Source organism: Orcinus orca, chromosome 5, assembly GCF_937001465.1.
Source record: "Orcinus orca chromosome 5, mOrcOrc1.1, whole genome shotgun sequence".
NCBI classification, from domain to species: domain Eukaryota; kingdom Metazoa; phylum Chordata; class Mammalia; order Artiodactyla; family Delphinidae; genus Orcinus; species Orcinus orca.
Window position 1 is genome coordinate 140,820,906 of NC_064563.1, and position 27,422 is coordinate 140,848,327.

The 27,422-nt window shown below is 40.2% G+C and overlaps 1 protein-coding gene across 4 annotated transcripts in view; it reads right to left on the bottom strand.

Annotated features, from left to right (window-relative positions):
• HLCS (holocarboxylase synthetase) overlaps positions 1–27,422 on the bottom strand; it is a 196,604-nt gene that overhangs the window by 122,218 nt on the left and 46,964 nt on the right. For 3 of the 4 annotated variants that reach the window (XM_033418265.2, XM_033418266.2, XM_049710610.1), the window contains exon 6: positions 16,989–17,260. In XM_033418265.2, the coding sequence (XP_033274156.1) occupies positions 16,989–17,260 (272 nt within the window). Of the gene's footprint in view, positions 1–13,760; positions 15,853–16,988; positions 17,261–27,422 lie in introns of those variants that run through there. The other variant, XM_033418267.2, reaches the window with a different exon arrangement.

The following is a 27,422-nucleotide window of genomic DNA, read 5'->3' on the forward strand; positions in this document are numbered from 1 at the left end:
AATTTAAAGCAAACTGGAACCTTAACAACTTCTGATACATGACCATGGTATCTTAATTTATTGAGATTTTCCTTAATCTCAAAATACTTTCTAATTTCTCTTGTGATTTCTTCCTTGACCCATAGATTATTTAGATGTGTGTTCTTTAATTTTGAAATATTTGTGATCTTCCTAGATACACTTTTTGTTACTAATTTCTAATTTAATTCTGTTGTGGATAGAGAATATACTCTATGTGATTTCACTTTATTTTTACAGAGGCTTGTTTTATGTCCCAGCACACAGTCTCCCTAGGTGAATATGAACCTGAAAAGAACATGCATTCAACTAGGTATAGTGTTCTATACATCAATTAGGTGCAAGTGGTAGAGTGTTATTCAGATCCTTTTTGTCTTTCATGATTTTTGCTTAGCTGTTCCATCACCTGTTAAAAGTGATGTTAAATTTCTCAACTATGACTGTGGACTTGTCTATTTTTCTCTTTTAACTCTGTCAATTTTTGCTCCATGTATTTTGAAGCTCTTATTAGGTAAACACACACTGTTATGTCTAGTCAATGACTTGACCGTTTTATCATTATGAAAGATCCCTCTTTATAGTGCATGGTGAGAAAACTATAAGACACTGATGAAAGAATCAAAGGTGAACCAAACAGACGGAGAGATACACCATGTTCTTGGTTTGGAAGACTCCTTATTGTGAAAATGACTATACTACCCAAAGCAATCTACAGATTCAATGCAATCCCTATCAAACTACCAATGGCAATTTTTACAGAACTAGAACAAAAAATCTTAATATTTGTATGGAGACACAAAGGACCCCGAATGGCCAAAGCAATCTTGATGGAAAAAAAAAAAAAAAAAAAACGGAGCTGTAGGAATCAGGCTCCCTGACTTCAGACTATACTACAAAGCTACAGTAATCAAGACAATATGGTACTGGCACAAAAACAGATATATAGATCAATGGAACAGGATAGAAAGCCCAGAGATAAACCCATGACCTTTGGTCACCTCATCTATGACAAGGAAGAGAGGATATGCAATGGAGAAAAGACAGCCTCTTTCAATAAGTGGCACTGGGAAAACTGGACAGCTAATGTAAAAGAATGAAATTAGAACACTCCCAAACTCCATACACAAAAATAAACTCAAAATGGATTAAAGACCTAAATATAAGACCAGACACTATAAAACTCTTAGAGGAAAACATAGGAAGAATACTCTTTGACATAAATCACAGCAAGATCTTTTTTGACCCACCTCCTGGAGTAGCTGAAATAAAAACAAACATAAACAAATGGGACCTAATGAAACTTAAAAGCTTTTGCACAGCAAAGGAAACTATAAACAAGACAAAAAGACAACCCTCAGAATGGGAGAAAATATTTGCAAACGAATCAACGGACAAAGGATTAATCTCTAAAATATATAAACAGCTCATGCAGCTCAATATTTAAAAAACAAACACCCCAATCAAAAAATGGGCAGAAGACCTAAATAGACATTTCTCCAAAGAAGACATACAGATAGCCAAGAAGCACGTGAAAAGCTGCTCAACATCACTAATTATTAGAGAAATGCAAATCAAAACTACCATGAGGTATCACCTCACACCGGTTAGAATGGGCATCATCAGAAAATCTACAAACAACAAATGCTGGAGAGAGTGCGGAGAAAAGGGAACCCTCTTGCACTGTTGATGGGAATGTAATTTGATACAGCCTCTATGGAGAACAGTATGGAGGTTCCTTAAAAAACTAAAAATAGAATTACCATATGACCCAGCAATCCCACGCCTGGGCATATACCCAGAGAAAACCATAATTCAAAAAGACACATGCACCCCAATGTTTATTGCAGCAGCACTATTTACAATAGCCAGGTCATGGAAGTAACCTAAATGCCCATCGACAGACAAATGGATAAAGAAGATGTGGTGTATATATATATGATGGAATATTACTCAGCCATAAAAAGGAACGAAATTCAGTCATTTGTAGAGACGTGGATGGACCTAGACTGTCATACAGAGTGAAGTAAGCCAGAAAGAGAAAAACAAAAATCATATATTAACACATATATGTGTAATCTAGAAAAATGGTACAGATGAACTGGTTTGCAAGGCAGAAAGAGAGACACAGATGTAGAGAATAAACATATGGACACCAAGGGGGGAAAGCGGTGGGGGGGAGAAGGGGGAGAGATGAATTGGGAGATTGAGACTGACATACATACACTAATATGTATAAAACAGATAACTAATAAGAACCTGCTGTATAAAAAAATTTAATTTAATTTAAAAAAAAAAGAAATATCCCTCTTTAGCTTTCCTAATTCTGTCTTGAAGTCTGTTTTATTGGAAATTAATGAAGTCACTCCAGCCTTCATAACCTTAGTGTTGGCATGCTATATCTTTTCCTATCCTTTTACTTTTAACCTGTCTTTATAATTAAAGTGTTTCTTAAAGAGAACATATACTCAGGTCTTGCTTTTTCCTTTAAAATCCATTCTAACTTAGTCCATTACCATTTAATGATGGTCTACCATTTTGTACATTTTTGTTTTTTCCCTTCTATTTTTTTGTTTCTCTATTCCTTTTTCTTTCTTCTTTTTTGCTGCCTTCTTTTAGATTATTTGGATAATTTATCTATTGGCTTCTTAAATATAACTCTTTGCCATGTTTTTAGTGGTTATTCTAAAGATTAAAATATATGTGCTTAATTTATGTATCTGCCAAGTATATATTATGCCAGTGGTCCCCAACCTTTTTGGCACCAGGGACTGGTTTCGTGGAAGACAATTTTTGCATGGACAGGGGGCGGGGGTGGGGGATGGTTCGGGCGGTGATGTGAGCGATGGGGAGCAGCAGATGAAGCTTCGCTCGCTCACCTGCTGCTCCCCTCCTCCTGTGCAGCCCAGTTCCTAAGACGGGACGGGGACCCCTGTATTATACTATTTCACGTTAGATGCAGTAATGTTGCAATTACATAGGTCCATTTACCACCCCTCCCTGTCCTTTATGCTAGACTTGTCATATTATGACATCAATATAACACAAGATTATGCAGGGTGATGTTATAATTTCTACTTTAAACAGTCATATATATTTTAAAGAAATTAAGTATAAAAAAGTATTTTAAATTTATTCAGATATTTGCCACTTCATTCCTTCCTGAAGGTACAACATTCCATTTGCTGTATTTCCCTTCACTGTCTGGAACGCCCGCCCTTTGGCATTTCTTTCCAGCAGATCTTCACTATTACAAATTGTATTAGCATTCTTTTATCTGAAAATGTATTTTGCCTTCTTTGTTGAAGCATATTTTTGCTGGGTACAGAACTCTGGGTTGACAGGGTTTTTTTCCTTTGTGCCCTTTAAAAACATTGTTCCACTCTCTTCTGGTATCCATAATTTCTAAAGAGAAATCCATGAACCCTCAAATTATTGTTCCTCTGAATGTAAAGTGTCATTTTCCTCAGATTGCTTTCAGTATGTTCCCTTTATCTTTGGCCTTTAGTGGTTTGTCTAATGATGTAAATAGGTCTATTTTCATCATATTTATCCTCCTTGGGGTTTGCTGAACTTCCTGAACCTGTCAATTTATAATGTCTTTCACCAAATTGGGGGATCATTTAGCCATTATTTCCTCAAATATTTTTTTCTGCCCCATTCTGTCAGGTTCCTGAGGCTCAGCTTATTTTTTTTCAATCTTTTTCTCTCTTCTTCAAATTGGATAATTATTACTGTTCTATTTTCAAGTTCAGAGAAACTGAGAACATGGGGAATATATAATTAAATTTATTATGGCAATCTTTGATGGGTTATTGCAAACTAGACAAAACCTAAAAGAGACATGCCAGTCTAATTTTCAAAGGAAACTGTACTAATGAGAGATGACCTATATACCAGATGAAATTCAAGGAAATACGGAAATTAGTATTGTTGAGCACATATTACTACTATTGACACCAGTATAGTAAGGAACTACACTGGCATTTTCATATATACCATTTAATTTAATCCAGATCACAACTCATTCATACAGGTATTATTGCCCATATTTTAATAGTACAGAGGAACAACCAAGTTAAGTAAGTGGTCTCACTAGTAAGCTCAAGAACTTGAACTTAAGACTCCTATTACAGCACTTTCCACCGTACATCTCATTTACAACTTTTCTTAGAAAATCACTAAGAATTAGACATGTCAGCCAGTCTGATTTCTTTTTTTAACACCATTAGTATATACGTAGATGTTAGAAGTATGGGGGATCTAGTATATTAGGATTTCAGCAGCATCCGTTGGAGGTATAGTATTTGGGGCTAAGACTTAAGGCTCTTGAGACAAATCTTTTAAATGCTGCTTCTGCCATTTAACACTTTTTGTGGCTCTGGCCAAGCCATTTAAATTGTCTAAGCAATAGCTCCCTCATCTCTTAAAATGGAAACTATAACATATGTATCTCATAGGGTTTTGGTAAGGACTGAATAGGAAAAATGCACAGTACCTGCCATGTAGTAAATGCCATATTAATGTTAGGTATTATTACAACATCTCTGTGGACAAAGATGAAATAAATGTAAAATAATTATATAACATAATGAAATACTATAAATAACAAGAAATATTATTAGCCTCATCCTGTTCAATTTTCCAATTTTTTCCAATTTTCTTCTAGAAAAGAAATATTGTAATGGAATCACTAAAGATTTATACAGAACTGTTGGCTCAAAAAGAAATATGCTTATTATTTATAATAGGAAAACACTGGAAATAACAGGAATGCATTCATAGGAGATTGATTAAATAAATTACGGTCAAACTATATGCACCCAGTGAAAGACATGTTTTCAGCAAACCATTTGATTGAATGAGAAATGCTTATTTCATATACAATATAATCACGATTTTACATATGTGTGTAGGAGGATAAAAGACTAGTATGAAATACAGCAAAAGATTAATATGATCTCTTCTTTTAAATGAATTTATTTATTTATGTCTACATTGGGTCTTCATTTTTGCGCATGGGCTTTCTCTAGTTGCAGCGAGCGGGGGCTACTCTTCATGGCAGTGCACGGGCTTCTCATTGCAATGGCTTCTCCTGTTTCGGAGCACAGGCTCCAGGCACGTGGGCTTCAGTAGTTGTGGCACGTGAGCTCAGTAGTTGTGGCTCACAGGCTCTAGAGAGCAGGCTCAGTAGTTGTGGCACACAGGCTTAGTTGCTCCGCGGCATGTGGGATCTTCCCGGACCAGGGATTGAACCCATGTCCCCTGCATTGGCAGGCGGATTCTTAACCACTGCGCCACCAGGGAAGTCCTAATATGATCTCTTATAGGTGGTGAGGTTATAGATAATTTTCATCTCCTTATTATAAGTTATTATATTTCTAAGTTTTCTATAATGAAAAAGAATTCTTTTATAGTTGAAAAATATTTTGAGAAAAATAAATTTGAGTAGTTTTATGCATCGTGACTGGCTTTCTATCAAGGTTTCTGGTCCTTCAAACCTAAAATTTTGATCTCCACCATGGAGATATAAAGAAATGTTTATTACTGAAGATGCTTAGAAAAAAGATGGCATGGAAATAAGGAAGACCATAATAGCTATCTATAAATATCTTAAACTATCTTAACTAATTAACAAATATCTTAACTATCATCTGGGAGAAATGTAAGTTTGCTCTATCTGGATCCATGGCCAGACTTCCTTTTTGTTTGTAATAAGATGGGTTTAAAAGGACCCTTCCTGGGAGACAGCACTATCCTATGATGACTGGGATGAGCTGCCTCAAGTTATAAGAGACCAACACATATTCATTAACTGAAATGAACGGGAGCAATTTGCTCACCATCAGGGTGCTCAGACATACCTGAAGAGGGCCTTCGGGCAGGAAGGAGAGACTGGCCTTTCAGGCACCTCCCAGATCTAAGAGTTTTGTGATACACTCTTGGTCTGATTTCGGGCTTAGGTGGTGTCAAATCTTCATTCTATCCCAATTATGACAATAATGGAAAATGTTTTTCTGTTTCATGGCAGTTTTCCAGGTGCCACAGTAAAAAAGTGAAACTGCCTATAATCTTACAAGGACCTGGAGGGAGTGCTCCAAGAAGATCTCTAAGGACCTTAAACACTTGGGAGGTACTTATGCTTTGCATCAAAAAGAAGAGAAGAGAAGACAAGGCAAGGGAACAGAGGAACAAACAAAACGTGAACTAAGAACTACAGGGGGCATTTTAATTGAGCTTCTAAACGAAAACCAATTTCCTGTAAGACAAGCTCTACATACTACATTCACAAGCCTGGTTGGCAACATCCAGGTTTCTTGTATTACCTCCACAAATAACACAGAATGTCAAAAATCAAATTACATTTCATTTTGTTTAAATTCTAAAACGAGAAGGTGCCGTAACATATTTTCAGAAGTAGGATGGGCACTAAAGATTACAAATTTAAAACTCCAGGAAAGCTGGGAGAAAGCCACAGCTTGTATAAATCCTCCACCTCAGACCCCCCACCGTCGTTCAAGCAAAGGTGGCCCATACTTCCCTTCCAGGGCAGATTCTACACTCCCTCTATTAATGAGCCAAGCAAGCTTTCAAGAAACTTCAAAATCTAATGTTGGCCAAGACCTCATCCGGGACAACTACATACCTGTCCAACTCCTCCTCTGCCAGGCCCACCACTGCCGCTCCATCCACTGCACCTCCCCAAGCACACCTAAGGCTTTGGTGAACAGAGGGGCATTCATCACAGCTGAGTTCTTCACTCCATGGTGTCATCTGGCTCTTAGATTCTAGGTGTTTGAAATGGAAGCAATCCCAGCAGAGATTTTTCCTCTCAAATGCTGCTCATCTCTAATTGGAGACACTTGAATAACCACCTGGATGATCACCACCCCCCACCCCGAAGACAAAAGCTGCTTAGTTTAACAAGCGTATGGAACCCATCCAGGTTTCTCTGGGTTCCAGAAGGGAACCACAGTTACTCAGTCACCACAATTATTAGTCTGGAGAAGTCTTGAAATTCTGAATGATGCTGAGTTTTATGAATAATACACATATACTTTGACGTGACACCTAACAACCAAAGAAACATGGTGTAATCCATTTGACTGCACGGTACTCCTACAGAAAGCATAAAGAACTTATCTCATGAGAGATAAACTCAAGTCCCCACTGCCTTAAATCCTTTGGGAATGAGGCAGGGTATAAGAAGACCAACCAGTCAGCCTGCCATTAAGATATAACTCCAGACACAGAGAACAAACGAATGGATACCAGGGGGAAGGGGGGGCAGGGGGATGAATTGGGAGATTGGGATTGACATATATACACTAGTGATACTATGTATAAAATAGATAACTAATGAGAACCTACTGTATCGCACAAGGAACTCTACTCAATGCACTGTGGTGACCTAAATGGGAAGGAAATCCACAAAAGAGGGGATATATGTATCCGTATAGCTAATTCACTTTGTTGTACAGTAGGAACTAACTCAACATTGTAAAGCAACTATACTCCAATAAAAATTAAAGAAATAAAAAATAAAGCATATGCCTATTAAGAAAAATAAAAGATATAACTCTCCCCAGTCAGCTGGGCCTGAGTGTTCGTTCTAAGGACTTTGGCCAGTGGTCTTGACACCCATGCCCTGAGGAACCTAGGCTCCCCAGCCCCATTTGCACAGCAGGGTATTTCATTTGAAAGGGGCTTTATTGCTTTGAAAAGAAAATTAAGCCATGGATCTAGTACAACCCTCCCACTTTACAGGGGCCCAGAGAGGTTCAGTGCTCCACCCAACGTCACAAAGCTGGTGCGTCAAAATGACAGAGATAAAGTTACAGACTAAGTTTCCAGGGTTGTTGACACTGCCACCCTACTGTGTAGTTTCATTTTTAAGTAAATTCTATATACTCATATTATCCAATTTTAAACTGTGAAAACTACATTAGCATCCAGGTGACCTCTGGAAAAAGGTAGGTGCAGACCTCACCATAATTCCTTCCCCTTCTCTTGTCTCCCCTACCCTTCCCACATCTCAAGGAAATACTTCCCTGCCAGGCGATGACTTCATCACTTTCCTTCTCACTAATTTGAATACTCTTGTGGCAGAGCCAAACAAAAAATGAAAATGATGAATGACTCCCTGTGCAATGCAGAAAAAATGTGGTGTTTGGGATCTCAACGTGATGGAATACCCCTCATGCAGAAACAGAACATGCTTCTACCCAAAACAAAAAAAGCAAAAACAAGGGTATTTCAGAGCTTCAAGTATGTCTGGCCAAATGGTAGGTGTGCAAAAGATTTTAAAGGAGCAGATGAACGCAAATCAACCCTCACCTCGAAAACAGGTAAGTGTTTTATTTGAAAGAAAAACAGAAGGTTTTCTAAGTAAATCACAAAGCAAAGTCAGGGGAGAAATGGTAATAGGGGAGCGGGATGCTGAATAGGGGCAAGAAATAGCTGCTTGATTGTCTAACACATTTACAGGTTTTTAACCAAGATACATTTTTTAACCCAGAGCTCAGCCTCCATCTTCTCACCACATGTATACCAGTGAGCAGGCAGGCTTGAATTATCTGGAACACTAAATTCTAATAATACTTAAATTTTTTTCCACATATAAATTAATGTTAATTCATAAACTGAGTTTTGGGGTTTTTTCCGTGTTTAGCAAAGTGTTTAATTTTTAATTGATGTATATTTGAGACATAACACTGTGTAAAATCAAGGTGTACATGTTAATTTGACACATTTATATATTGTAGTATCACTGCCATTGTAGCAATTATTAGCACCTCTATCATGTTACCTAATTATCATTTCTTTTTAGCGATTGGAATAATTAGGTTCTGGTCTCTTGAAAGTTTAATGATTATAATACAATATTGTTGTCTACATCCACTATACTGTGCGTTAGATCTCTACTCGGTGCAAGTCTATATCCTTAAGAAACATCCACTCTATAGCCCCCCACCCTCCCGCTCCTGGTAACCACCACTTTACTCTCTGTTCTTATGAGTTTGGCTTTTTTAGATTCCACATATAAGTGATATCATACAGTACTTGTATTCCTCTGTCTGACTGACCTCACTTAGCATAATGTCCTCAAGGTCTAGCCATATTGTCATCTAACCAAGTTTTTACAATGCTGTTTTCTTGTCGTACATTTCTTGCTGCGTTAGAACCTTGGAACATATTCTCAGTCTTCATTTTTGCTATTTCCAAACAGGTGGCCATCAGCAGTCTCCATATGGGAAAAGCGCCCATCTTAGTCGGTAGGCAAAGGGGAGATTAAACCAGCACTTGCTGACCACCCACCCAGTCCATGTCAGAAGCTGTTCGACAGGCTTTACACTTCCCTATTCCCTTTGACCCCCGCGACATGAGTGGCACCCCTGAATAGGCATCACTACAGTTTATACATTTTAAGATGAGCAGTCACGAAATTCGTCCAGGCCAGTAGCCAAGGCCTGTGCTGCTGTCAGCAGCCCATGCTGGCCCGCCCAGTGTAAGGCATATTTCTAAGAAGCTCACTCTGGGTACCCCAACGTCATTTAAATGGCCCTGTGGCTAAGAAATAACTCCTTTGCACTCTACAACTGCAGCAGAAAACACCCCACCCATCAGAAGACTCAACTCCCTTCTAAACTATAGTTAATAGTCTTGGCTTTCTCCCTAAGATAAATCTAGACTGAGGAAAAGAAACTTGCCTGTCACCATCTTTATTGACTGCCTTTTCTAGCCACAGACCTTGCTTTACCTTCCATTACCTTTTGTGGTCTTTTATTACTGTTTAACTATAACAGAGACATTTAGACTATATCAAATATAAAATCAAGCACTCCTGCAGAGTAATAAATATCAGAGATGTTTAAGGAAATTCAAGAGAATGAAACAATATCAAATCCATGCATTCTGACTGACACAAAGGTTTAGGGCTCTCGAGGAAGATATGGGTAATGCACAAGGCATACCCATGGGACTGATAATTACATTCAAATTGCTGAAGTTTTGGCTCTTTTGAGCTGACACTTGTTACCTATGAAAATGATAAAGTATTAAGATCTAAATAAAGAGAAAGTTTGGTTAAAAAAAAAAGAGAACTGGCTGCACATATTTTAAGGGAAACAGAGAGACAGTCAACTATGTTTTCTCATCTTTCAAGAAAAGCTGGACTCAAACAAAACATTTTTCCCAAAACAATAACCAGTGATGAGCCATTGTGCTTCTAGTATGATGAGAAAAAATTGTCAAAATCTTCAACAAAAGCTCAACCCCAAGAAAACGCACATCACGCTCTTGAGCCAAGCTGACACTGATCTGTTTCACGGGTGCTCACAGCACCGCCACTGCAAGAATGCATTGGTCAAAAAAGGTCAAAAAGAAAAAAAGAATCGTATCTAAAGCTTAAATAATAAAGAGAGATCAATAAATATGAGCTATGCTCTAAGAGCTTTGCAGATGTATTTCAGTACAGCCTCACCCTATCCTGGAGTGGAATGCAGGCTTCTGGAGGGAAGGTCCCACATCTACTGTATCCCCACTGGGTGCCAGGGCCTAGTGCAGAGTCCTGCACATAGCTGGTGCTGAAGAGAAATTAGCAGAGTGACTGAACTTGAAAAGAAAAGAAAATTAAAAAGCTGAGACTATTACCAGCTACTTCATACAGATAAGGAAATGGAAGCTTGAAAGGTTACTGATTTGCCCAAGGTTATTCATGCAGTAAAAGGTGGAACTGGGATTCCAACCCAGGGCAGCAATACTCCATCCTAAGCTCTAAGCCCCTAGGTCAAACCAAGATACTTCATCTTCAGTCATGTGAAATGAGTGAATGTGGGGAACTACGCAGTTTCTACAAATACCTCCCACAATGGATACCCTACCATAGGATCTATTTTTACCTAAAAGTCTGGTATACCCTTGAAAGATTAAGACAGTCACCCACCACTGAGAACATGCAAAAGACTGTGCTGGGAGTTTGGAGAATGGTTCCAGGGGAAGGGTTTCCACTGTGTTCCGGACCACAGGAGAACCAGAACGATGGCTGGGTGGCTTCTCCAAGTGCCCCGAAGGGTTTCATCACTCGCACGGCATCAGCTTGATGGTCACATTCAGTCTCACTCGTCCGTACCGTAAAACTTGGGACCTTTCAGGTTGTTAAACGTTGTTCAACATTGAGAGAAAGAAGGTCCAATTCTAATGAAGATGCTATCTTAATAGAACACACTGTTAACCATCACAAAACGGCAAGCATCATAATGTTTGCCTTACTTAAAAAAAATTAGTTACAAAAATGTAAAAATAAACATCCTAGAGCACTAAAAAGTAATATGGAGACATTTCAGGAAAATAATAGGCCATTTTATAATTCAATTCCAGGAGCTTGGCATGTGAAAGGTTAACTTATTCAGGTGTTGAATTGAGACCAAAAAAAAGCATTTGATAGAGAACTGGCCAGAATAACTCTTTAGTCATGACCACTAGAGTCAAAGGCTGGAGTTATATTCTAAACCTTAATTTAGAAGTAAGCATTAAAATGAAGGCTTCTTTAAAATTCTCCAATAATTTTCACTTTAAAAGTACCAAATTGGCCTATAAAAAGCTCACACTAATTATTCCAAAGCAATCAACTTCTTAAAACCCCTTTATTTCACAATTAGGCTAACATCCCATTAATTTGGGACACTTATCAATGTATTTATTCTTTGCTCATTACCTATGTGCACATTAAGAGTGCACCAATAACACAATACAGGCATTAATATGTAAAACATCAACAAAAGCCATCTGGAAAGCTAATGAATAATCAAGGGATTTCAAATTAAACTACAGAATTTTCCCTTAGAATCTCTAGGACAACACTGTCAAGTTCAATCTACTCACTCCGCCTCCAGAATCAATTTTTCAAACCTTATGACAGGTCTAATCGCTTCCACCTGTGTCTCCAGCTTGACTCTTGACTGGCATGCTACCAGCCAGGGTGGAAATGTAGACAAAGACCCCTATTAGGATCCGGCTGTTTCTCTACTGTGAGGTCACTCAGCCATTAAATTAGTTCCAGTCCAATTTCTGTCCTCTCAGGCCTCAACTTCTGGGGAGGAGGGTGCGCAGTAGAGCGAGTTAGGGGAGCAGAATCAGAAGGGAAGAAAGGCAGAAAGAGATGTTTGGGACTGACTAGACACGTATGCACAGAGGTGAAAACCTGGGACTGGCCCCAAATTGTGAAACAAAAATACCGTCTTTCTTAAATGATGCTGGCTATTCTCCCCAGTGCAATTTCCCCCTAATATATTTTTAATGACTTTATGGGATTGGTTTCCATTTCTTTCCCTTTCCTTGTAGAAAGTCAACTGTTTCCAAAGCAAGTTTTCCTCAACTAACATGAAGCTAGTTCACAAAACCATTTCAGCCCTCTAAAGGCACTGGAGGCTACTGAGAGCCAGAAAGGCTTGGCGGGGTATAGGATTCTGACTCCAGGATCATTTGATCAAAGGGCCTGGGGTGTGTCTAGCGCCCAGGTCTCACAGTTAAGAAAAGCAAGGCCCAGGAGGGTGAGACTGTCAAGGTTACATAGATAGTTGGTGATAAAGTCTTAAGTTCCAGCATTTCCCTACCAGACTGTGAGCTTTAGGCATTAGGGACAATGCCTGACACAGTAACTGCTCCCAAAACTTCACTGATCAGTCTGCTTCTCTCCCAGCATCGTGTTATCTGCTGCGCCTACTTCTCTCTTTCTGCCCGAACTACCAGGCTCAGACCAAGGGTGCAGAGATCTGTATGAACTCACTGTGCACTGGGATCTGCATCTTCCAACGCACTGTGAGGCAAGGACAGTACACTCCCCATCATTCTCTCTCCAGTGCCTAACACAGTGCCTGGCGTACGGCAGGCACTCCGTAAATGCTTATTCCATGTATGATGAAGGCAAACTTAAGCCTGAAAAATCAAAGGACTTAAAACAATGGTTAGAAGATAAACTTCCGTAATAAAGGAATCTAAGTTACTCTTTACAAATAAAAAGTAGCCCATCTGTGGCCAGTTTAGTCGGGATGTACAAGTATGCAAAGGGAATCAGTATAAACAAGTTTGTGTTCATCTGGCTCACCACACACCGTGGCTTCACACATAAGTCGTTTCCATACCCAACAGAGGCTTGGTGCAAGTCGTCAAAAAAGATACTATCAGGCTTCCCTGGTGGCGCAGTGGTTGAGAGTCCGCCTGCCAATGCAGGGGACGCGGGTTCGTGCCCCGGTCCGGGAAGATCCCACATGCCGTGGAGCGGCTGGGCCCGTGAGCCATGGCCGCTGAGCCTGCGCGTCCGGAGCCTGTGCTCCGCAACGGGAGAGGCCACAACAGTGAGAGGCCCGCATACCGAAAAAAAAAAAGATACTATCAGTCAAATAAAAGACGATTCCACAACTGTCACAATGACTCAGTTACCCTAAACCCAGTGCTCCAAGGTCTAGCTTTCCCCCTTCCCGCCTTCCCCACAGATGAGGGCCAATTATCACTCATCAGGAGATTGAACAAGATGGGCAGCACTCCTGACCAAACCAGGGCAGAGGGGGCACCTGGAGGTGCTTGTCCAGGAGTGACGAGGGATGAGCAGTGGCCCATCCACACCCCCTTGTCTGGAAGGCCCCACCAACAACAGCTCACAGTTTCAAATGGCTTCCTGGGTCTGTAGCTATAGGACTGACCATGGAACACAGTAAAGTTCACTGGTCCAGACAGTGTACCGGCGGAGCAACTAAGCCTGTGCGCCACAACTACTGAGCCTGTGCTCTAGAGCCCACGAGCCACAACTACTGAGCCTGCGTGCCACAACTACTGAAGCCCGTGCCTAGAGCCCGTGCTCCACAACAAGAGAAGCCACTGCAGTGAGAAGCCAGCGCTCCACAACAAAGAGTAGCCTGCGCTGGCCACAACTAGAGAAAGCCCATGTGCAGCAACGAAGACCCAATGTGGCCAAAAATAAAAAATAAATAAATAAATTTTTAAAAAATATTAAAAAAAAAAGAATGGGGGCACACACTACTATCCCCTCTCCTTCTGCTTACGGGCTACAATGAGAGGGAATATAAATGAGTGGGTCGCCTCTTGGACCACTTGCTGAGGATGACAGAGCAACTCAGCTGGGTCCTGGACACTGTGAGCCACACTCGGCCCTAGGCTGTCCATCTCAGTCCATCTCATATACAGTAAAAAACTTCAGTCCTATTTAAGCCACTTTAATTGGGGGGATCACTGTCTCACACAGCTGAACCTAACCCCAACTGACCTAGAAATTGGTACCTGAATGGGATGTGCTAGGGCTTAGATCTTGTGCTCATCACAAGAAACAGGCCTAACAATGCAGAGGGGATCTGGGCGGGGGCAGCTGGCAAGGACATGGGTCTCACAGGTTCACCGCTAATGAACACTGTCATGCAGCAGCAAAGCATTCAATCGAGGCCTGGCCTTTGGTAGCTTGGGAGGTAGAGCACACGTCTGTTAGAAGCTGTATCATTATAGGGAAAAGCTCTGAAAACAAAATGTCAGTGTTTATCAGAAACAGGAACAATTCCACATACAATACATTCTGTTACCTAGCATTCTACACACTGGTGTGATGTATGAAATTAGTCGATACATATAAAGTACATAAAAGCAGTGTATGGAAGATAAAAGCTTTCAATACCTATTAGCTACTATTATTGTTGTTATAACCACAACAATATACTGTTTCCGTAAGAGTAGCTCGTTTATAGGATCAAATATAATGTTAGCTGTAGAAATGTCTTCACTCTTCCTCTTAGAAAATAATAATCAATATGTTTCATTTACCTATCTCATGACCCCTTTGTGGATAATTCTGGGAGCTTTTTGACACCAAGGTGACCTCTTCAAGTTCCTTGTAAAAAAGGCCACAGCCGCCCAGGAACCTCTCACCAGCCTCGCTGACTCAGTAGGCTGCAGTGAGTACCTTTCTCTTAGCGTTAGGAAGGAACCCACGTGTGCAGTGGAAGAGGACATCTATGATAAGTCATGGTGAAAGACGACTGCTTATTCAACATCTGCTCTGTGCGAAGCAGAGCTTCATCAGTAATCATCAAAGCCATTTTACCATCCACACTCTGGAGACTAGACAAGAAAAGAAACAAAGATTCCTAAATGCTCTTTGGAAAAGCTGAAATGTTTCTCTTTTGTAAAAATAACAAGCTTTAACCCTACAGAAGTTTCCCGACTCCACTATTGTCGAGCTCAAGCACACTTTTACAGACCCAAGTTGCTTAAGGTGGAATTTTCATTTTTCAAAAAAAGTTCAATATCAAAACTGAACTTACAGATATTCAAGCGTAATAAAACTTATTTACACGGCATTTCTTTTCCATCCTACAACACAGCCTCACCAGGGTATAAGGAAACCCAACCATATGATTACACAGGAGCCTTGGTCTACCCACCCTAGCAAGGCACTCACAGCCCTCCTGATAATACACTGCCCAAACTCAACAGCAATAATCTCAAAGTTTCAAGATTTCCCCAACACAAAATATTCTTCACTGTTGTCCACAAAAACAGCCAAAATGGTCTGGAAGTGCCAACGTTTTTCCATCTGAATTTCACCTCCCAAAACCTTTTGTTAAATATTGTGTCTCATTTTTTATTTGGAAAATATGATTATAATGGGTCACCTTTTCGATATAATATAGTTCACTGCAGTAACAAAAGATTATCACAGAATTTGTACAAGCAAGTAATAACGGCTCCATACAAATACAGGTGTTTTCTTCTCTACAGGGATTCAAGGGATTGGCAAGGGGAGGGGAGTAGAGGCAGGAGAGGATGGGAACACTGGAAAAAAAAAAAAAGTACCTATGACAACACGAAACAACTCGGGCAACAAGAGCTGTTCATTACCATTGCTCACATTCCCCTTCTTACTTCACCTCCTCATTCTGCTAATTCCCCCATAATATTAATGCTTTTCCTACATCCTACACGTACACTAAAATTGCCATTTCCATGACTGTGAGTATGACAGTCATGAAATCCTAAAATGATCTCATCAGTTTATATCAACATACTAGCAAATCCAGAAATTATTGTTAAGAAGAAAAGCCAAAATACTTCCACACGTTCCATATGTTGAACTACGTATCTGTCTAATTGTGCAGTCCCGCAGGTGAAAGTGTCTAGAAACTAAATGGGGGGCTGAGGCGTGGAGTCTTACATTCCTTAAATATTAGTCCCATGTTGAAGGAAGATGCTTTTCTTAGTCACTCCCTCTATAACCCTCCTTTTTAAACTATCTATCTCAACATAAGAGTATTACCTAATACTGACTAATTTGGAGTTTAAAAATTCCTTTCATCTGTTTTCCATTTTTAAACCTTTAATCAAAGTCCATGAAACAGAAGGAATAAAAAGGAAAAGTTGCAATAAGAGTAAATCTTGAACATCCAAATGGGATTACAGAGTGCTTTAAAAATGCATTGGATAGGAACATACCAAAACAGGTTTTCAAAGTACAAAGCTCTAATTTATTTAATTTAACACAGCTTACATGTCATTCAAATTTGCTATCCTAATGCTCCTGCAAAACATCTTAAACTGGTTATAACATCTTAACACTGATTATAACAACACAAATGTAAAGCGGTAACATGAACACCCGTGCCACCTGCTAAACATCTTTTTTCCTAATGTTCTTTTTTCCAAAGACATTCTGAAAGGCCAGATTAAAGGAAGAGAGTCACAAGGCACAAAAATCCCCCATTCTTTAAAACACAAATCTTTTACCAAAGAACTTTAATTTCTTTTCCTACATTTTAACTCCTCTAGGACAGGGTACTCCCATCTTGCTAGCGCTTTATTAAGAGTTATCGTTCTAAATCTCTATCCCTCTCACCCAGCTCTGGTTAGAGAGAACGATCAACATAACTGGATTCCTCCAAGCAGGTTGAGAAGCCAGGCTGGCCAGAACTTACCCGTCCAGAAGACTCATTGTGGTGGTTGTCACTTCAGCAAACAGAATTACTTTTCCAAGTTTCTTTGTCTGCAAATTTTGTTGGTAGATCTCAAAGTTAAAATTTTCTGATGAGAAGGTCTCTATGTCAGTCACCACAGGTATAGCAGATGGGGTGATTTCTATTTCAGACGTGTAGGATGAAACGAATTTAAGGGAGAGCTTGCTGGATTTTATTACTCCTTCAGCATCCACATGCTTCCCCAGCCACTGCATAAGAGGATCCCGGATTTCCTGTGTCATAAAGAAAGAAATGGAAAGGTCATAATTTGGCATTATGTTAGATGATGGTAGCTTTTCCTTAAAATGCCATTTTGGTAATATAAGAACGTCCTAATTCATGACCAATAAAAGCTAGATTAACATAGTCTGAACATATAAACTATTAGACAATAGACAATAAGTAACTAAATATACCTATATTATAAAAATAAACTATTCAGAAACCAAGATCCAGGGAAATAAGTACATTTCTATCCTACACTAACTATATCCTAAATTCTCAAAAGTCCTCTCCAGTTCCAGAGTTCATTAGTGATGCTCTAGTCCTCTATGAATTTTACAGAAAATTTATAACTTTATATTTCCACCCTCAAGGAAATTCATTATCTCATCTGGGGAAATAAAAACCTAGGTGAAAAGTCACAGAAGACAAAGTACTAAGATACTAGAGAATTCGCTCTCAGCCTCTGCAGGACCTCCACCTCCTCTCATAGACAAGTTGACCATCCCCAGCCACTGACGGGTTACCAACAGTGAAAGTAACGGGGTACCCAAAGAGGCTTTTCTCTTTGCCTCCCCAAGCAGGGGAGGGCAGAACTACAGGAGATATTATCTAACCTAGTACAGAGCTCTCTACCCACCCTCCCAAGAGGCTGCAACTTCCTCTTGGACCCTGAAAGCCCCAGGGGCCTCCTCCTGGGGTGGAGCATCAGGGGGTTGGGGGGAGTCAGCATCCTGAGAGGCCAGCGCAAAACATACTAAAATCTGTCAGTCGCAGTAAATGCTGATCTGGACTCCTGGGCCACCTTCATGCAAATGCCAGGCACTTCCAAAGAGGAGATGAGTCCTTCTGTTAATATCAGGGGTCTGTCCCAAAGCTCCACGTGCCTAAGAGAAGCAGCTTCAAAGATGAAATGTCATTTAGCTAAATTCTATTAATGAAGCTTTAAAACTCACTTCCAATTTGCAGAAAATACAGAGGTTAGAGGAACAAGTTAAATGGCTTCAAAGGAAGTGATCAGAAGAAACCCAGAGGGTGAGACATATTACAGCACAAGAATCTTCAAGTGTGTGTGTGTGTGCACGTACATACACGCACGTGCTGGCGCAGAGTGTCCAGGCAGTCCTGGGAGTCCACTTCTGCAGGCAGCAAGAAGGCAGAAGAGGATGACAGGGCAGTAAAAAGAGGACTGAGAAGTAACCAACAGCCTGTCTGGGGAGGGAGAGAAACTGTAGACCCCGAGGACAAAACACTGCCAAGGAATTTCCTCTAAAGGAAAAAGAAGAATGGGACAGTGGCTACAGGGAGGAATGAAGTCAAAACAGGTTTTGTTTGGTTATTAAACGAGAGAAATAACAGCATGATTTTTTTTTTTTAATGACAATGTGAGTGGTCCTATGGAGAAAAGAAAACAGGTAAACAGGTTTTCCTTGAAAGCAGAGCCCTTTATCCATTGGGATGGACAGGATTCACATCACCTCTGGGGACACCAGCCCAGCTTCCCCACTGGATCGCAGCCCTCCCTCACCCCTTGCTGGCTACACAGCCAGCCCTGGGAATTGATCTACACTGCCACCACCCTGCTCCAAAGCCACCCACAGTTGGGAGTCCTGGCGCTGGGTGCTGGTGATATCATCTTCTGATTCCTTCTATCTTCTCTATAAATAGGAGGAAAGAGGCTCAGCCAAGAGTGAAAAGGAGGAAGGAGGTGCTGGAGGTTTGAGAAAGGAGAGTGAGAAAATGAAGGAAGCAGGGAAGATCGTATGCGCAACCAGAAGCATTCAAGGTCCATCTAAGGTTAGTGCTTCTGAATTCAGAGTGAGCAGTCGGCATGATTTTCTTCTTTTCTGCAGCCACACACAGCTACATGCTATACGAGACAGGCACAGGGGTGATCCTGCTTGAACGAGCACCAGAAAAGTCATTGGAAGAGGTCAAGCTGAAGTGAGCCACCAGGAGTTACAGCACTAACTTTCCATCCTTGCACAAAGAACAAAGAAAAATTTTAAATGGAATATTCCCTGTTCACCATTAATTCTTTAATATACACTCTACTGGAGTAAGAATAAAAATGAATAAATTATAAAAGTAACCCCCTATTATGTGCTGAATGTTTGTATCCCAAAAATTCATATGTTGAAATTCTAATTAATCCCCAAGGTGATGGTATTTTGAAGTGGGGCCTTTGGGTATGATTAAGTCATGAGGGTGGAACCCTCATGAATGGGATAGTACCTTTAAAAAACCAATCCCAGGGGGCTTCCCTGGTGGCGCAGTGGTTGAGAGTCCGCCTGCCGATGCAGGGCACACGGGTTCGTGCCCCAGTCCGAGAGGATCCCACATGCCGCGGAGTGGCTGGGCCCGTGAGCCATGGCCGCTGAGCCTGCGCGTCCGGAGCCTGTGCTCCGCAACGGGAGAGGCCATAACAGTGAGAAGCCCGCGTACCGCAAAAAAAATAAATAAATAAAAATAAAATAAAATAAAAACCAATCCCAGGACTTCCCTGGTGGCGCAGTGGTTAAGAATCCGCCTGCCAATGCAGGGGACACACGTTCAAGCCCTGGCCCGGGAAGATCCCACATACCGCGGAACAACTAAACCCGTGTGCCACAACTACTGGGCCTGCGCTCTGGAGCCCGCGAGCCACAACTACTGAAGCCCGGGCACCTAGAGCCCGTGCTCCACAACAAGAGAAGCCATTGCAATGAGAAGCCCACACGCCGCAACGAAGAGTAGCCCCCGCTCACCGAAACTAGAGAAAGCCCGCATGCAGCAACGAAGACCCAATGCAGCCATAAAGAAATAAATTTATTTTTTTGAAAAAAAGGCAATCCCAGAGAGACCCTCTCCACCAAGTGAGGACATAGCAAAAAGATGTTTGCCTGCAACCTGGGAGAGGGCCCTCACCAGAGCAACCAGGCTGGCACACTGATCTCAGACCTCCAGCCACCAAAAGTATGAAAAATAAGTGTCTGTTGTTTATAAGCTGCCCAGTCTACGCTATCTTGTTTTAGCAGCCTGTATTGACTAAGACACCCCCAAACCTCAAACCTGGCCATTAGTTATAACCAACTTTGCTCCTTAAACTTTAGTCAATGCCCTTAAAGTATAAAGCGAACAAATCCAAATTTCCTTCATCACATTCCCCACAACAGCTGGATTTCACAAGGGCACTGCACAAGCTAAAGATACATCAGTGAATAGGTTAAATCATAAAAAAAGAGGGGGAAATAATCTGAACAATAAACACTTCTTAACTAACTTCAGTTTTCATTAACTCATTAACTGCTTCATTAAGAGTTTTCATTAACTCATTAACTGTTTCATTAACAGTTTTCATTAACATTAAAGCAAGAGTTAAACAGTTATTCAGCAGGCGTAGGCAATGTGAATCCCCCATTCAAAGTCTGTGAAAATCAAGATAAAACCAAAAAGAAACAGCTAGCACCAGGTAGACCTTTCAGACAGGAATAAAGCAGGGAATTTCCTATGGAGCAAATTATCCAACTGGCCATCTATATATCATTCATCTAATAAATTGTTTGTTTTTGAAAGCAACACTTAGAGATGCACAAATATGCAAAATAAATTAAAATTGATGTAAGCAAGGTATATGAGGGTTTTTTTTTTAATACTTCTTTCATATAATCTTTCAGGACTTAATCAGAGCCAAGTAAGTTATTCAGAAAAAAGAGAATCTAAAAAGATATAAAACAAGGCATGGAACTTATTAGGAAATATAACTGTATACCACCTATAATTCTCCTAAATATTTATATTCACGGTAGTCAAATGCAACTGTAAGCAGTCAAGTAAAACCGAGTACACATGGGTCGCCCATCCCCATTATCCCTAGACAGGAGAATAAAACTCTGGTCACAAGAAGTATCAAAATTACGACCTGTTTGATGCAAATCTGCCTGGTATGTCCTCTCAAATGGACTTAAGTTACAATGATGACTTCAGAGCTACAGAATTAGCTGCTATCATAAAAGTAAAAGGAATTAATTCATGATTCTTGGTTTTAACTCTACCAATGACCACTAAGGCGGTGTAGAAATGCTATTGAAGAAAAAATTTGGAGCATATATATCAAGGTAAATGGGTTGGCATAAGCAGTATTACCAACCCCCTACTCCCAAGTCTACCTAACTCTATAAACACAACTATCGGAGCATGCAAAAAATGTCACTGCTTTAGGGAAGATTTCTCCGACCCACAGCCTGTCCCAGTCTAAGTTAGGACTCTCTTTCATAAACTTAGTGACTTTATAGCACTTTTCAAATTGTAATTCCATAGTCTGTATAATCATTTACTCAATGTCCCACTGTCTTGCTAGAATGTAAGCTCCATAAAGACAGCAAATGCATGTTTCTGTCTGGCTCACACTGTATCCATGGCACCTGGTACCAAGTCTGGCAAATGCTGCATGCTTAATAAGCATTCATCATATAAATGCATATTAAATTCCTTACCAAACACATCCCGCAAGTAAGAAACATAAATAGGTATATCAAGAGGGAAAACCCAGAAAAGGCAATGCTAAGAGATGGCCTTGAAATGGATACACAGCATCAAAAAGAAATATGAAATCGTTGAAGGCAAATCAGTCCTGTTGAAAATAAAACAACTGCTATCAAATTCCACTCCAATGAAATTCATTAAAACCTTCTAATTAATGTTATTTTTTTAACATTTGAACTTCAAGAATTTAGTATTTACCTTTTTCTAAGATTTCAGGCTAATTAAATACAATTTAGGTGGAACCAAAAACAACATTTTATAGTCACATAAATGCTGGCCCCTTTGAACCAGCCACAGCACTAGGGAAACACTAGCTATTCTCAAGGAAAGTGAATGTGCCTTTGTTTCCTATTGGGACATGTTGCACACAACATGAAAACTCCAAGGAATCCACCAAAAAAGTACTAGAACTAGTACTTTTAGCAAGGTTGCAAAATACAAGGTCAATATACAAAAACTGGGTTTATTTCTAGCCATGAATATCCGGAGTCTGAATTTTTTTAAATACCATTTTCAACGGCATCAATAGATCTGAAACATTTAGGAATAAATTAAAGAAAGTATGTGCCAGAACTGTACACTGAAAACTACAAACACTACTGAATTTAAAATTAAAGAAGTCCTAAATAACTGAAGAGATATACCATGTTCATGGATCAGAACACTCAATATTATTGACGTCAATTCTTCTCCAAATTGATCTATGGAATCGATGCAATTCCAATCAAAATCCTAGCAAGCTCCTTCTGAAACTTACATAGATATAGAATAGGCCTAGAATGACCAAAACAATTTGGGGAAGAAAAAAGTTGGAAGATTTACCTGTCTGACTTCAAGATTTATTATAAAGCTGCAGGGATCAAGACAGTATGGTATTTCCTTACAGACAGACATATATTTCTAAAAACAGAACAGAGTCCAGAAATAGTGCCACACATATATGTTCAGTTGATTTTCAACAAGGTAATTCACCTGAAAAAAATCATCTTTTCAATACATGGTGCTGAAACAATGGGACACACATATGCAAAAAACCAAAAAAAACACCAAAACACCTTGACCCTTACATGTATACCAAAAGTAACTTGAAATGAATCACAGATCTAAATGTAAAAATATAAAACTTCTAAAATAAAATACAGGAGAAAAACTTTCTGATCTTAGGATAGGTAAATCTTTTCTCAGATACAACAAAGGAAGCGTGAACCATCAAATTAAAAAAAAATGATAGAGCTTCCCTGGTGGCGCAGTGGTTAAGAATCTGCCTGCCAATGCAGGGGACGTGGGTTCGAGCCCTGGTCTGGGAAGATCCCACATGCCACGGAGCAACTGGGTCCATAAGCCACAACTACTGAGCCTGTGCGTTTGGAGCCTGTGCTCTGCAACAAGAGGCCGCAACAGTGAGAGGCCTGCGCACCACGATGAAGAGTGGCCCCCGCTCGCCACAACTACAGAAAGTCCTCGCACAGAAATGAAGACCCAACACAGCCATAAATAAATAAATAAATAAATTTATTTATTTATTTTTTTAAAAAATGATAAGCTGGACATTATAAAAATTAAGAACTCTAAGAACTGCTGCTCTTCAAGGGTTAATGTTAAGGAAAATGAAAAGACAACAAACTGAGAGAAACTATTCTTAATACACATATCTGACAAAGGACTTGTATCCAGAATGAAGGAAAAAAAACTCTTAAAACGTAATTATAAGAAAACAATTCAACTTAGAACATCAGCAAGAAGATTTGGCCAAATGAAAACATCAGATGGCCAATAAGCACATGAAAAGTGCTCAACATCATTTGTCACCAGGGAAATACAAATGAAAACACACCCGTGAGAATGGTTGAGTTTTTTAATTCTTTTTTTTAAATTAAATTTATTTTTTTATACAGCAGATTCTTATTAGTCATCTATTTTATACATATTAGTGTATATATGTCAATCCCAACCTCCCAATTCATCCCCCCACCACCACCACCCCCTTCCCCGCTTTCCCCCCATACGTCCATACGTTTGTTCTCTACATCTGTGTCTCTATTTCTGCCTTGCAAACGGGTTCATCTGTACCATGTTTCTAGATTCCACATATATGTGTTAATATACGATATTAGTTTTTCTCTTTCTGGCTTACTTCACTCTGTATGAGTCTGTCATACAGAGTGAAGTAAGCCAGAAAGAGAAGAACAAATTTCTGAATTCTGACAATATCTAGTGTTGGCAAAGATGTGAAGTAGCTGGAGCTCTCATACATCACTGGTGGGAACATAAAATGGTGCAACAATTGTGGAAAACAGTTTGGCAGTTTCTTATCAAATTAAACATACACTTGCCACATGACCCAGAAATTCTATTCCTAGGTATTTAACCAAGAGAAACGAAAACACACATCCAAACAAAGACTTATACACGAATGGTCGTACAAACTTTACTCGTAATATCCAAAAAATGCAAACAACCCAACGCCCACTAACAGGAGAATAGGTAAGTTATGGCATAGCTACACAATGGAACACTACTTGGCAATAAAAAAGGAATTAACTACCCATATAGGCAACAAAATGAATGAATCTCAAAAACACAAGGCTGATTAAAATAAATTTTTTTAAAATTTAATAAATAAAATAAAATTTAAAAAGACAGAAGAGTATGTACTGTATGATTCAATTTATATGAAGTTCCAGAAAAGACCAACCTAATCTATAATGATAGAACGCAGATCAGTGATTGCCCAAGGATGAGCATGGGGGTGGGAGAGTGGATGAGGACTGAATGAGAAACAGAGTAAGAGAATTTTGTGGGATTCTGCAAATGGTCTCTATCTTGATAGCAACGACGGTTACTCCAGCGTATATGTTTATCAAACCCTACACATAATTAAGTGCATTTTCTTGAATATGTCATCCCAAAGTTGATTTTTTAAAGCAAATAGCAACAATCTTGTGCAACACTAAACAACGACTGAAGTCCAGGAGACTCTATATTCACTAATGTCCAAAAAGAACGCCAGTGTCCCTACTTCTGAAGAAATTAATGCTTAAATTTATATTTAGTGCAAATACACACACAAGTGGCTACTCCACGGTTAGTTAACATGTCATACGGGGAGTGTAGCAGATGTACAGAGATGTACAGTATGCTGTGTCCAGTCACATTAGAGCCATTCCACCCCATCACTTGTCTTATCTGCTAAATTTTATCCATCTAAACAAGATTCAATGGGTGAAACATAGCCATACCTCTGATTCAGCATTGGATTCAAAATATTTATTGCCAACTCTGTTTGTGTTTTGGTGCTCCTTTTCCCAAGAAACACCAAATAATTGATCATAACTTTTAAAGGTTTTCTATCTCAGAGACACATTTGCCTCATTGTAAATAATCAGATGAGTTGCACTTCAGTCATATCATTATAAGTTGCTAGGCAACATTATAAGTTTACAAGTGGGTAAATCAGAAAATGAATCTACAAAGACATAGAATACAAGCTCTTTTTATGGGTGTTTTCATTCTCAGTTAAATATGAGAGGAAACAGAAGTAGAAGAATTTATATGAAAATTTATACCAAAAAAAAAATAAGTTCTTACTACTGGTATTTTACAAACAAAATATTCACAACCAATTTCACATTCACTCAGTGTCTTCAAGGAAGTGATGAAGGCACATAGCACAGCAGATCTTTACAATCAAAAGATGACACTCCTGAAAGAGCGGGACTGTTTTTGGTCCTGACCTCATTTAAGGCTGGGATTGTTCATGCGGCAGCCTTCAGGGTGAACTTTTATTCTGAGCACCAGAACCGAGCAGAGCAGAGCCTCAGGCAGGGTCTGAGATGAGTGTGTTCTGATTGGTTCCCCATGCAGACACTTCTGTCTCAGTTCCAATGGACCCACTGCAGTCTGATCAACCCTTGCCTAACTTGTCCAGATTCCTCCTTGGATGGTACTGCACCCCAGCCTGGATTCCCAAGGCCCCTGCCTTCCTGCTTCCCCAGATATGCTCAGCCACTGATCCCAAGCACTCTCACCCCGGAATGAATGGACCTAGCGGGGCTTCTAGGTTCAGTGACGACACACTGCTAAAAGCAGTCCATCCCCACAAATATCCAGGTCAACTGCCACCAACAGACACCCAAGGGCCAAAATGAACCCAGAGAAATGTTCTACTTGGCCCACCCATTTTGAACTAGTTGCTAACACTTAAAAATCAGGATATTTCACATCCTGCTTCTTTTGAAGAAACAGAAACTCCTTCCCACATGGCAATAACTGGCTGGGCCAAGAAGCACTACCCTCACTATATGGGGACAGACTCTCCAGCTGGACTCTTGTGTACCACCTCTCTGCTCCTAGGCATCTGGCATTGAGACCACCCACGCTGCCCCCCCCCCCCCATATCAAGTCTGGCACCAAGCCAGCAAGATCTCCCATGGGGCCCTTGATGATGCTTCTTTCCAGTTAGGTCCATATTAATTCATCAGAGTGAGTCTGGTGATGCTGACTCTCAAAAATACAAGGGGTTCGGGCTTCCCTGGTGGCGCAGTGGTTGAGAGTCCGCCTGCCGATGCGGGGGACACGGGTTCGTTCCCCGGTCCGGGAAGATCCCACATGCCGCGGAGCGGCTGGGCCCGTGAGCCATGGCCGCTGAGCCTGCGCGTCCGGAGCCTGTGCTCCGCAACGGGAGAGGCCACAACAGTGAGAGGCCCGCGTACCGCAAAAAAAAAAAAATACAAGGGGTTCAATTTGGCAGTTCCTCAAAAAAGTGAATTAACATATAACCCAGCGATTCCCTGGTATATACCCAGAAGAGCTGAAAACAGGAACAGATACTTGAACACCAATGTTCAGAACAACGCTGTTCACAATAGCCAAGAGCTGGAAATAACCCATGTCAGGCGACAGATGAACGGACAGATGAATGGTTAAACAAAATGTGGTATATATACACAATGGAATATTATTCAAGCATAAAAAGAAATAAAGTTCTGAAAGATGCTATGACAAAAATGAACCTTGAAAACATTATGCCAAGTGAAAGAAGCCAGACTCAAAAGGACAAATATTGTAGGATTCCACTTACGTGAAATATCTAGAATAAGTAAATTCACAGAAACAGAAAGTAGAATAGAGGTTACCAGGAGCTGATGAGAGAGAGAATGAGAAGTTATTGATTAACGGGTATAGAGTTTCTGTTTGGGGTGATGAAAAAGTTTTGGAAATAGATAGTGGTGTGGTTGCACAACACTGTGAATGAAATTAATTTCACTTTAAAAAAAGAGAGGAGGCTCAAAATCTCAAGCTGTTTTCTCCCCAGAGGCTCCCTGCTCTCTCTGCAATCAGTCCACTAGCCCCCTGCCGAATCACCCTGCATACATAGAGGAAGTGGAGGGGCAGCCGGCACATTAACCAGGGGGCCTGACTACGCTTCTCCCAGGATACCTCCCTGACTTACCTGCGAATCACCAAGGGAAGCTACTAAGGTGACTTCTCACAACAAGACTTTTCCCAAGTGACTTTCCACCTAGATGGACAAATAGCTGGCAATGTCTCTTTTTAAATGATTTTAAGTTGTTTCCATCAGGCACTAGGCTACATCCACGGTATGAAAGCTACCATTTATTGCACACTCACTCCATGTGGAACACTCGT